The sequence below is a fragment of the Watersipora subatra genome, chromosome 4 (genome assembly GCF_963576615.1).
Source record: "Watersipora subatra chromosome 4, tzWatSuba1.1, whole genome shotgun sequence".
Classification (NCBI taxonomy): domain Eukaryota; kingdom Metazoa; phylum Bryozoa; class Gymnolaemata; order Cheilostomatida; family Watersiporidae; genus Watersipora; species Watersipora subatra.
Genome location: NC_088711.1, coordinates 1675228 through 1687461, shown reverse-complemented (window position 1 = coordinate 1687461; position 12234 = coordinate 1675228). Strand labels below are relative to the sequence as shown.

The following is a 12234-nucleotide window of genomic DNA, read 5'->3' as shown; positions in this document are numbered from 1 at the left end:
CAAAACAGCGTTTAAATATATAAAAAGGTGTAATTTGTAAAGAATTACATAGAATTACCCATGATGGGTTGGAAAGCGTATATGGGTGTAAAGTATTCAATAAATAATAAACTTGCTCTGAAATTTGTTGATTGTACTTCTGCTTCCTCATTGCATGCATGTCTTGAGGTTGAATTGTTAGAAAAAAATATTGTATTGTAATTCTTACATATGATGCGCAATCTCGCAGCATCGTTATATCTCCGGCAACGTCGTTAGGATGATAGTGTGCATATGTGTATGTACTGCCCTCGTCAGCCATCGTTGATGAATGTACTTTGGCCTTATGTTAATTTTTTCAGTGCTTTGCTGAACCGTAGTATGCAGCCTAGGTCTGCTCCAGTTTTGCTGCATATCAATGTATAGAACACATCCTTGTGTTGGTACGAGAGCATGGCTAACTCGGCTAACATCGTTCCATCAGCATCTTCCAGACTGTAAAACAATGAATGTTCATAATGCTGTCTCATTTTTTTAATACATTCATACCAGACCTTGGCCTGATTCCCAAGCATCTCCTAAAGCCATTTAGAAAAATACATCAAATGTAAAAAAATGTCATCAAATGCCACATGTACCAGCGAAAACCTCAAACATGGAGATTATAATATATGGACAAAGCTGAAGCAGGAAAATTGTTAATCCGTACATGCGTCGTTCACGAATTGATAAAACATTGATGATGAGTACATGTGCATAGCTTAAAGCCGAAGAATATATCCCTATTCGCATAGAACTGATAGGACTTATGAAACATTGGACAAACACGCATAATACTAGTCTATACACAACTGTAAGACAGGCGCACATAACATAGCTGAAGTACTAGTAGTACAGTAGCACAACCTGTCCTTGATTGGCCCTAGTTTGTTATCATCAAGCCATTCACTGGTCTGCTGCCAACTCCATGATTCACATTCCAAAGGTGGAAGACTAGGAGAGGGAAGTTGAGGAGATGTAGTAGCAGGAAGGGTTGTAGAAGCTGGTATGATTCCATCTATGCAAGTACATATATACCAGATGTGAAGACAACCATTAGGAAAACATAATCTCAAGAGCAAGTCCACACACACTAATAGACCTGTATTGGTATGACTTGTGACTTTGTTCATTAGACACGCATACCACACGCGACACACCACGTACTCGTGCACACACATATGCATACTGGTATGTGCGTATGTGTATATTATATGATTATTAGTAATGTACTTAGTGCAATTTTGATCAATAAAGTAAAAATCGACTAATATGCCAAAAATCGTATACTTAATAGGATATCAAAGGAAGTGGGTCACTAGCCAAGTTTTTAAATTTGTAAAAGTAGTTATGGAGCAGATAACTACAAGCAAATTATAAGTGATCTCTTCTTGAAAAATTTTCAAGTGTTTGTCATGTGTGCGTACCAGCAGTAGTGAACCCTAACGGCAAGAAAGAAATATTACACGTAAATTAGCAATCGATTAGGTTGGCGGAAACATTTATGGTAATATATCATTACCACTTTGTTCCAAGAACATTGTTTAAATTAAAACTGACGTGAGTTGAGCAAACAAATCCTACTAGAGATATAACTGTGTGTGCTTTGCTATCAAACTCTTATTAGGAATCTAAGAATGTTACACTGAGCCATGCCATGAGTCTACCGCAATATTTTAAAAGTCCATTGAGTTTATTACTGCTACATTAAGGCTATGTCGTTTCCACCAAGCTTTATTAATATTATATCCGCGAAACATGCAAACATTTCTATTTTTTGACCATGTTACAAAAATAAAAATGGCTCAGTTCTTACTCTATGTATTTATATATAATTATGTGAACGATGCAGTGAACATGCATAGTTGTTCTCACTTAATGAACAACTACGAATAAGATGACCTAAAAGAGGCAAATTTAAATGCACTTTATAATATCATAATATAAAAAAAGTTGTAACCGCACTAAAATTCATACCTCAAATCCTATTTCCTTCAATTGTAACTAGTTAGAGAAGCCATGAATCAAACTCTTGGATACTGGCCTGCATAATATTTAGCCCTCAGAATTATTGAGTATGAAGTTGTTATACTTTATTGTCAAAATTGTGTTTGTGATTCACATTCCTAGACAACTGCCCTGTACGACAGACACTATTTCTATGTGCTGGTTAATATTCTACACTATCTGAGCTAATGAAGAAACTCTTTATACAAGGTTGAAGACAAGTATTAGGTTTTGTTTTTCTGACCAGCTAGAGAATTTACCATCTTCAATCCATCTCCATCTAAGGCATCTCCAATAGTAGTAAATAATGATAGATGATGTTTGTAATGCTACCTGGTACATCCTTGGCTGCTACAGGTTGGGCTTGACTACTGGCGAGTTCTTTCACTTTACCCAGAAGCCCCTCTACTTCCGTCTTATATTTGTCAGGTTTACACAAGGTATACCGAAACTTTGAGCCAAATAAAATGCCGAGCCATCCTTCGGGCGTGTATCCAGCCTGCACTTGAACTGGGATGAATGGTTTGCGCCTTTCAAATACATACTCAGCCTCTGCAAAATATACTTTCTGTCACTTCTTGTCAACTGCCGCAAATCTAATGTGGTCGGACAGGTGACCAGCAAAGCAGTTCAACAACTCAGCTTGCAGTCTCCTATTTATAGCCACAAGAATAATAGTTTTAGCCTGAGCTGCTAATAACACGCGTTGTGATTAATACGATGCCTGGTATAAAGTAGTCAGCTGCTGGTTCACATGCCAAGTCTTAATGCTGAGCTGTTTTGGTGAAGTATCAATTCTTCTTCAAGATAATCCCTCAAATTATTGTGACCTTAAAACATGTTTATAACTAAGGGTCAGACCTTTCACTGCTTCACCTTTGTTTCAACTGGTCAAGTCGCAGGTCATTGCTTTGTTTCAACTAGTCAAGTCTCTGGTGGTTGGTTTGTTTCAACTGGTCAAATCTCTGGTGGTTGGTTTGTTTCAACTGGTCAAATCTCAGGTGGAAGGTTTGTTTCAACTGGTCAAGTCTCAGGTGGAAGGTTTGTTTCAACTGGTCAAGTCTCAGGTGGAAGGTTTGTTTCAACTGGTCAAGTCTCAGGTGGTTGGTTTGTTTCAACTGGTCAAGTCGCAGGTCATTGCTTTGTTTCAACTAGTCAAGTCTCTGGTGGTTGGTTTGTTTCAACTGGTCAAGTCTTAGGTGGTTGGTTTGTTTCAACTGGTCAAATCTCAGGTGGAAGGTTTGTTTCAACTGGTTAAGTCTCAGATGGACGGTTTGTTTCAACTGGTCAAGTCTCTGGTGGTTGGTTTGTTTCAACTGGTCAAGTCTCAGATGGAAGGTTTGTTTCAACTGGTCAAGTCTCAGATGGACGGTTTGTTTCAACTAGTCAAGTCTCTGGTGGTTGGTTTGTTTCAACTGGTCAAGTTTCAGGTGGAAGGTTTGTTTCAACTGGTCAAGTTTCAGGTGGAAGGTTTGTTTCAACTGGTCAAGTTTCAGGTGGAAGGTTTGTTTCAACTACATGCCTCGGCCAGGTTCACATTAAGATACGGTGCTTTAATATTTTACTTTGAGTACATCTTACAGCCAGCAAGTTTGGTATGGTTTGAAATATCTGCTTTATTTACAGTTTGGGAATGAAATTCTATGTGTTCATGGAGCCTAGGCTAGCTCATGAGACTACTTAGATGTACATGTTTTGCTAACTCACAGGGGTGGATTGATAACGAAAAACCCTCTGGTGTCTCATATGGTATCGACACTGATGACTTGTTGCGTTCTTTTAGAAAGGATGTTATTTTTTATGCAAATAATTCACATAATTTAACATTGCTGGTAGTTTGGTGCTTTTGTTTCCCCCTCATGTTGACTCAAAAAAAGGAAAGTTCCTGCTACAGGAAAAAGTCAAAAGAGCATATAACTCCTACAATGAGTTCTGATTAACTCCAGTTCACATTCAACAAGATATCAAATTGTACTGCGTCTGTTCGCGCCAACGCTCCACATATACAGCAAAAAAACTGATAGATAGTAGAGACCGAGCAGCGTGCGAAAAACACAAAAATCAGAGTACAGGCCCGTGTCCTGAGTGCTAAACCTACATAGAATTACTAAGCCCCTGATATCACTGCTAATGTGATAAAGTCCCAAAAGCAATTGGAAACTAATATATATGCACATTTTAAAAGAGATAAAAGTGTTAAGGTGTGGAGACAGCTGGCCAGTATGATATACTGTAGGTCTTGACAAGGTCAAACAAGTTCCCTCATGAAAGTAGTGAATAGGACTTCGAGTAGTGAATAGGAGATGGCATGGAAGTACTCTTATTATTGCAGTATAAATGTAACAGATTGGAGAATTAAAAAGTTATGTTATGAGAGTAGGATGTATTGATTGTTTTGTATAAAATTGCTGTTTACTACTAGTACTACTAGTACTACATACAATACCTGCAGCACCACTTTTCAGCGCTCTTTCCTTCCTTCTAATAAAGCTACATGACCTCATACTTCATGACGAGTTGATGCAAATCAGTGACTTAATAATGAGCGTTCGAAGAGGGTAGTGAAAGTACAAGAGGGTAGTTCAACAAGTACAGGTAACAATCTCTGGTGTTAATGAAAGGTACGAGCGTGCTAGCTGACTACCAGGGCCTGACCCAGCATTGCACAAAAGTTGCAGATATTTGTGCGTCGCAAGTCATGACAGCTGTTCAAACATGAACTGGTATTAAAAGAAATTAATATGTACATTTATTAGTTTTCTCATCTTATCCTATGAACCTATGTAGACATGCATACATATTGTATAACCTGTTACTGGAAAAAGCTGATGCTTGCTGCATTGGTTTTAAATCTATCTTCTGGTTTCAAAACTTTACAAGTCATCAAGTTTGTCAATTCACTGTTGTTTCAGTCATGCTGGTTGTTGTGCTTGCTGGTTGTTGTAATTGTTGTGTAAATATGGTAATAAGTCAAATGGAATCGTTGACAATCAGTTAAGATTGAATGCTACCTTAAAATAGTCCGCTGTAGATAGTTTTTTCAATATACAAAGCATCAACAACACACTGTTATAAAAGACATATTAAATGTAAAACAACAGTTTCACTAACCCTTGCACCTTAGTTGACGGCTTATGGTGATTGCAGGTTTATGGGTAGCTAATAGCATTAAAATGAATAGACAAGTCGTAATAGAAGGCAAACATTCAAACAAATTGTCAAAATTCTAAACGAATCACAATATATAGAGTATGAGAGATTTATAATATTTCCTATTATTGAGGCAGCTGAAAGAGTTATTAAAGCTCAGTGAAATACTAGCTAACTATTTTGTCCACTGTTAAAGAATTCTTAAGTAGCTCTAATCTCCTCCCACCTACCTCTCCACCACCCCACCCACCACAAGTCCTCAAACTATTTTCATCACAAGAATAAGCTAACAATAACAAGGTAACGTATATTCGGAGTAGTGCAGCATTCAATTACGTAAAGCCTTATGATGCTACAATTTATCCATATATACATAAATCTAAGCGTTTGTTGGTCTGTTTGTCGTATGTCCAGTATTAGCAATAAAGTTATAGGAACGAAAAAACCACTTCGCACTAGAATGGAACTTGGAAAAGTCAGTTTTGCAGACAGGCTGGCTCACTAGCCACTATGTCATGTGGCCACGTTTCCATACCTGGGATAATTGTGGACATATTTATTACACATGCCAATCTTTAATGACACAGGGGACTGCCAGTCGACTAGAAAAAAAGATGTGCCCAGACTTCCCCAAAAAGCTAAAAATATATGTATGATATGTATATACATGTAGCATAAACCTAATTAAACTTATAGTACACAGTACACAGAAATAAACAAACACCTTCATTTAAAAGTTAGAATGGTAAATGTGCACGTTGGTTAAAATAAATTTTCTGTGAAAAAACCTTTTGTAATGCCCATGCAACGCCGGGCATTCAGTAGTATTTGTATAAAACGGAAGAACTACTTGGACAGAGGCAAGAGGTCTGATTGAGAGTAATTGATAGAGTTATAAATCAGGGATCCTATATGCCACTCACCAGCTCGGCAGTTGATGCTGTTCTTGTATGGCTCGCTGAAGAATATGAGAACCAGACAGGAGTCCTCGATAGCCGTGCTCATCGCTTCCAGTGTTGAACCACCTGCAATAATAAGGCTATTGTAGTAAGGGTGTTTGCTTCTCAAGGCTCTAAGGATAAAACAATACGGAGACTCAGCGGCTGCTGCCAGCTGTCTTTACCAGCTGTGATCTGTTCATGATCGATCCAGACTTTGAATCCTCGCTGTTTGAGCAGGTCTTTCATCTTATTCACCTCAGTCTTTGCCTGGTGGTTGTAGCTTAACATGATGTGCTTCTGCTCAGCTTCTACAGTGTACAACAACAACAACTGAGGCCTGCTAGTAAGCCATATAACCTTTATGAGCACAATATGACTATATATAAAGTGTTTGAAATGATGTCTCTGTAGCCATAGAGAGAAACAGCGGATGTAGATCTCATGATGCTCCAGCTAGTCAGGTTTCCTTGTCCTAGAGTCAAATGTAATCTTGGGTTGCCCTTAGGTGGGCTGGCAAATTTGGGATGTTTTTGTAGGTGGTGATCACAAGCTTGTCCTAACACCGTTACAGGAAATCAACGAATCGCAGCAAAAAACTATTTAATTCTTGTTGTATAGCTCTGAGTACATCCAGGCAATAGTAGCTAACTTTCAGACGTGAAATTAGTATGGTAACACTATCACAGCTATGATAGGCATAGTAATAGTACCATTAGTAATCACTGACATGGTAACATTAGCTTATCAACACATTTGTAGTGACAGCCTTTAGTGAAGCCACACATAGAAAACTATCATTTTTTTCCTTGTTCAGCAATACAAACAGAAAGCGTGAAAATGGTTAAAGCTAACTTACCTTTGACATCTACAGAGATTTCTTCTAAATGCTTCTCTTTACCTTCCAGTTGCCAAAGTGCCCCTGAAACGGCCAGCCGCAACTCTTTGTTCTCCGAGTCTTTAAATGACTTGAGAGCTGCCAACAGGAGCGGACAAGTGCGAAAGACGATATATTCGCTGGCCATAGAGACATACAGAGCATAGAGATATACAGAACAGAGATATACGTACTCTGTATAAAACGAACTAGTTATTATCTACAACAAACAGGTAATATGCACTCATGTGTAGTCATTCTCAGAAGCCTTCCATTGAGTCTACAGTCAACTCACCATCACTTGAGAATATGAATTTTTCAACATAGAATTTCGCTTGAAAGTTTGAGCAGATATTTGACCACGACCGGAGTGATATCTATCATACGATGTACGAAGTTTTTCAAGAAACTGCAGTATTGTAAATCAGTTATAAAGTTCTCTTTCACATAACTTGGCTCTACAGGATTCAAGTAATAGCAACAAGTGCTTCATGTTGAATTTTATAGTTTTGAAATTACTGATCTCAAAAAGACTGGCTTGGTTGGTTGCACCAGTGGAAGAAAAATTGTGAAGCTTTTCTTAAAATTAAAGTGAGAACTTGTAGAGAAACATGAGCAAAACTTGTTAGGTTAATTCTGTCAAATGTTACAATACTTCCTTGTAGTTATCATGAGGGAAAAGTGACAGCGATGCGAGGGGAGGAAAGCCTGGCTTGAGTGAAATATATATGGCTCAAGTGAAAAGGCTAGACATGATCATTCAATATTAAATTAAAAAATATCTAATATGAAACAAAAATTATTAATGACTAAGCAATTTTTACATATAATTTACTTTTTTATTTATTTTTGTAATAGATTAACTAGATAAATTTGTTTTAAGGCTAGATTTAATTACATGAAATAAAGTTTTCATGCCATAGATTGAATGTACAACATAATCATAGCAGAATACTGGTGTCGTCGAATGATAGTTTGACATATGGAGATATATCAGAGCTGACTACTATACAACTTCCACTAAATTTCTCACAATATTGGTTTTTACCTTTTGCCCAAATGCCATTTTTGGTGAAATATATTTGGGAAGGTTCTATCAACAGCCCAAGAAAAAGACCATCAGCATGAAGCCTCATACCTGAGATAAGCCCTTTCTGAGCTTTGATCTCCTCACGGCTTTCTTCAGAGAAAGCCAGATTCCATATGGCTTTGGCTGCAGCGGCTCTGTGTACGGTGGTGTGTGATTTAACTGGGTTGAGTGACTTGCTCAGCAGCTTGAGAACCCCACACTCTATCAGCTTGAGCTTGTTAATGTCACTGACAGCGATTCTGTTGAGGCCATCGATTATCTCCTCCGGGTGGTAATCAGATGCTCCGGCGCGGAGCATAGACTTTTCTAGTTCACTGATCAGATAGCTTAGCTCATCATCCGCTATTTTCATCAACTTTTTGCTATCAGCTTCATTCATCAGAAATGCTATAATAAGCAAACAATCCGTACTAGTACCCGAGTCTTGAGCCTGCAGACGAAGAGTTCGTGCCAAAGAAATCGTACCTCGTTCTCGCATGATCGGTATGCATGGCTCATAGAAGTAAGAGAAGTTGTGTAGAATAGTAATCATTGATATCTTTATCATTCCGACGACACCGTCCAAATTGCGTGACTCGTTTAGGCGCTCGAATATGTATTCAAAGAAATGCTGAAAAGTTTGCTGTTGCAATGTACGATCTCTGCAGACGTCAGTTCCATTGATGACACAGCTGAATGCATAAAGTACATTTGTGAGAACACAATTCACCACTGGATGATCTTCCCCTTTCTCAACTACCTTAACGAGTGCCGCAAGATGAAGATCTGTTATAAGCTTGTGCCATTTGCCATTACCGATTAGCAAGCGATGGTATCTGTCTATGTCACGTTTTGGTCCAGCAGACGTACCATCAGGTTCTATTGCTGCCATCAAAAAGCTAAAAATAAAGAAAATAGGTTACACATAGCTCAAAACACATAACCGATAAAATTAAGAAAAACCAGCATGTCTCACGTTAACAATGCTCGTGGAAATAGAAGCAATTTGCATACTTGAACTCGGCTTGGTATCTCCAAGGAAGACGCAAATGGGTCTCAACAGTTACTGAGGTAAGTCTCTCTCGCACATACTCGATGTCATCCGCGTGCTCATCAGGGCTCTTTCCTGCGCCTTTGCGCACCAAACTGTGCAAAGGCAGTCTCACCAAAGAGCTTTCATCCTCTTCTAAGAAGTTCAAGGCTCTGTAGCAGGTAGACTTGTCATACGGGGCTATAAGTTGTTCTGTATAGTCGGTCATGAGAACCTTCAAGCTTTCTACTTGTTCTTTTGTCATTTTAGTGTCACGTACACTGGGAACCAAGGTGAAGTCTTGCAGGGTGCCTAACAATGACCTGACCAGATGGAAACCTGGTGCTACAGTAGCTCCTTTAGATAGAGCTAGAATAACTGCATGTGAAGCGTGATGGAATACTGTTTCGTAGTACTGATCGAATATTTCTTCAGCTATTTTAGATTGCATATGCATTATTGGATATCGCAATGCTCCCAAGCCTTTTAACAGATTCTCAATAGCAACTCCGACGTATTTAATGCTCCAGTCTTTAACTTCAAACAAAAGAGCAAAGTAGTCAGTCAGGAAGCGAACCCAATCCTTCTCGAGCAGCAACCTTACAATCTCAAGTCGACTAGATTCAGAGCAAGCGTGTTTCTTTGTTGTTGCCTGACTGACGAGACTGAAAAAAAGAGTGAATAAACATAAGAGAAAATCAACTATCAATCGAATATAACAAAGACAGCATTTACCATGATATACTTAAGTTTAATAGGAACTTGCTAAACATTTCCAAATCATTTGACAGACTCTACTCTCATGTCAGACTATTTAAACTTCCCTTTAGACTCTTATATTCTTATGAAACTATTGAGAACTGACTGGCTTTACACTCTCAGTAACTAGTTGACACTTCTGATAGACACTGCACTCACATGAACAGTGGTGAGAGTTTGGCGGACTGAGTTATAATGATTGGCTTGACATTTTGTAGCTCTTTAACAGCAAATGCCACCTCATCCTTGCATCTTTCCAAAGAATCATCTGTGAGTTTCCAGCTCCAGGTGTACTGCTCAGTCAGTCTCACAGCTAGCGGCGGTAAAGAGGTGTCCCGCTGAGCAGTCTCCATTACAGGTTTGCTTGATGCATTTCTTGGCATAGGAGGAGGCTTTGGTATCATTAGAGCTTTGTCCTCTTCGGCAGATAATCGAGCTTGACTTGTTGAAATATCTGGATTGCCAGGTTTGACTCTTTTCAAACTTTTCAAAAAGTTAGTTCCTGGTGAAAGCGGTACAGAAGGCGGTAGTACAGGTGGAGATGGGGCTGGTGGCACAGAATTATGGATCGATGCTTGCATGGTAAGTGCGAGCGAGAGCCCAGGTTTGTTACCCTCTGGTGGCAGTGCTTGCGGTGGTGCAGGGGGAGTTAACGAGTTATTGGCAGATAATTCTAAAAATTCTCCAGACTTCAGCTGTTCAACCGAAGATGAACACTTTTCCGCCTCTTGAATGTAATCAGAAGGGCCAACTGGAATCTGTGTCATGTTCTTTTCCACATTCAATTCAATTGGAGGCAGAGTTTCTGGCTTTTTGTTGCTGAACGCCCTAAAGAAGTTTTCTTTCTTTGATGCCATTGTTTAATGCTTTCTGAAATGGCCATAAAATGGTCATTATCAAAACTTGGTCTACAAAGTACTACAGTGTAGAGAGACTACTAACACCAACGATATACTAACACCTACAAAGTACTACAGTGTAGAGAGACTACTAACATCAACGATATACTAACACTAACACCTACAAAGTAGTACAGTGTAGAGACTACTAACACCAACGATATACTAACACCTACAAAGTACTTCAGTGTAGAGAGACTACTAACATCAACGATATACTAACACCTACAAAGTACTACAGTGTAGAGAGACTACTAACATCAACGATATACTAACATCTAGAAAATAATCCGAATAGAACTGGATTTTAGATACTATCCAGAATGGTAGTAGTTTTTAGTATACAAACTTGCTACAGTTTCTAACTAGATCAATTTTTTATAACCTATAACATTATGCTTTTAGTTAAATTGTTGTTGTCATCTGTCACTAATAATAAAACTGTTTTCACTGACTCACTGCTTGGTGGCAATGGATGCATAGGTTGTAGCATACAGTTTATGTACTAAACTTATAGCATCATTATATGATAACAGTAATTGGATATATTTAACACAACTCACTACTACTTTACCATTTGACCATTTAAAATAAAAACACCTTCATGCGTTGTTAGCTACACAAATACTAGGAAGCTCACAACATTTTTACCAAAGACACGCCCCTCTCCATGTTTGCTAGAACAACAGCACTGCTCTAGCACAGTAAAATAAACAATTATTCACACATATACCGATAAGTAGACCGATATGAAGACTTACTCCTTGTGCCCATTTATAAGCAAGCTGAATTTAATTTGTTTCTCATCACTCTCTTGCGGGTAATCCCTACTTGGGCTTTATATGCTTAACTAAAAAAATAAGACTATACTCCACTGAGGAGTCCAAATAAGGACAAAACTGCTGGTTGTCTGGGATTGAGTACATCACTCCATCGCTTGCAATGGTTGAGGTCTCTGATGAATTACACAATTTCTTTGGCACTATGCCAAGCACACTGTTTTACAAGTGCTTTAAACGCTGCGCTGTAAATTTCATGACATCATGGCTACCAAAATGGATTCAGATTCACACTACAAATTATGTCTCATATTTGCAACCCTCTGGCGATGGAAAAAGACGGAATTTTTACAACGCTGTGGTTTTGTAAGTGCACGCGGTGGGTCGATCCTATTTGCAGTTGGTTGTTTACTAATTTTTTCCATTTAGAAAGCATGACTAAGGTTTACAACAGGCTAAAAAAATTTCATGTATGCATTGGTTGCCTTTTTAAAAGCAGAAGTCAGAACAATATTTGCATTTTTTTAATACTTTTCACTCATGGCATATTTTAAGAGTTTTATTTTAGTTGCTATATGTGCAAGCTCTATGCAAGCTGAATCTGCTAAAGAAATATCTTGTTTTAAGCTTATACCTGCTTCGGCCAATGCATGTTTTTCATTTAGTGCTTCTTGTGGTATGTTTATCAAACACTCAGTTTATTCAAAT

At 38.4% G+C, this 12234-nt stretch overlaps 1 protein-coding gene across 1 annotated transcript; it reads right to left on the bottom strand.

Annotated features, from left to right (window-relative positions):
* Positions 1-81: 81 nt before the first annotated feature.
* On the bottom strand, positions 82-8642 carry LOC137393170 (uncharacterized). Its single transcript, XM_068079607.1, has 7 exons — positions 8129-8642; positions 6973-7089; positions 6299-6424; positions 6099-6200; positions 2359-2577; positions 886-1036; positions 82-474 (listed from the first exon to the last, which is right to left on the bottom strand). The coding sequence occupies exons 1-7, from the start codon at positions 8625-8627 to the stop codon at positions 324-326; spliced, it is 1365 nt and encodes a 454-aa protein (XP_067935708.1). The 5' UTR covers positions 8628-8642; the 3' UTR covers positions 82-323.
* Positions 8643-12234: the final 3592 nt, after the last annotated feature.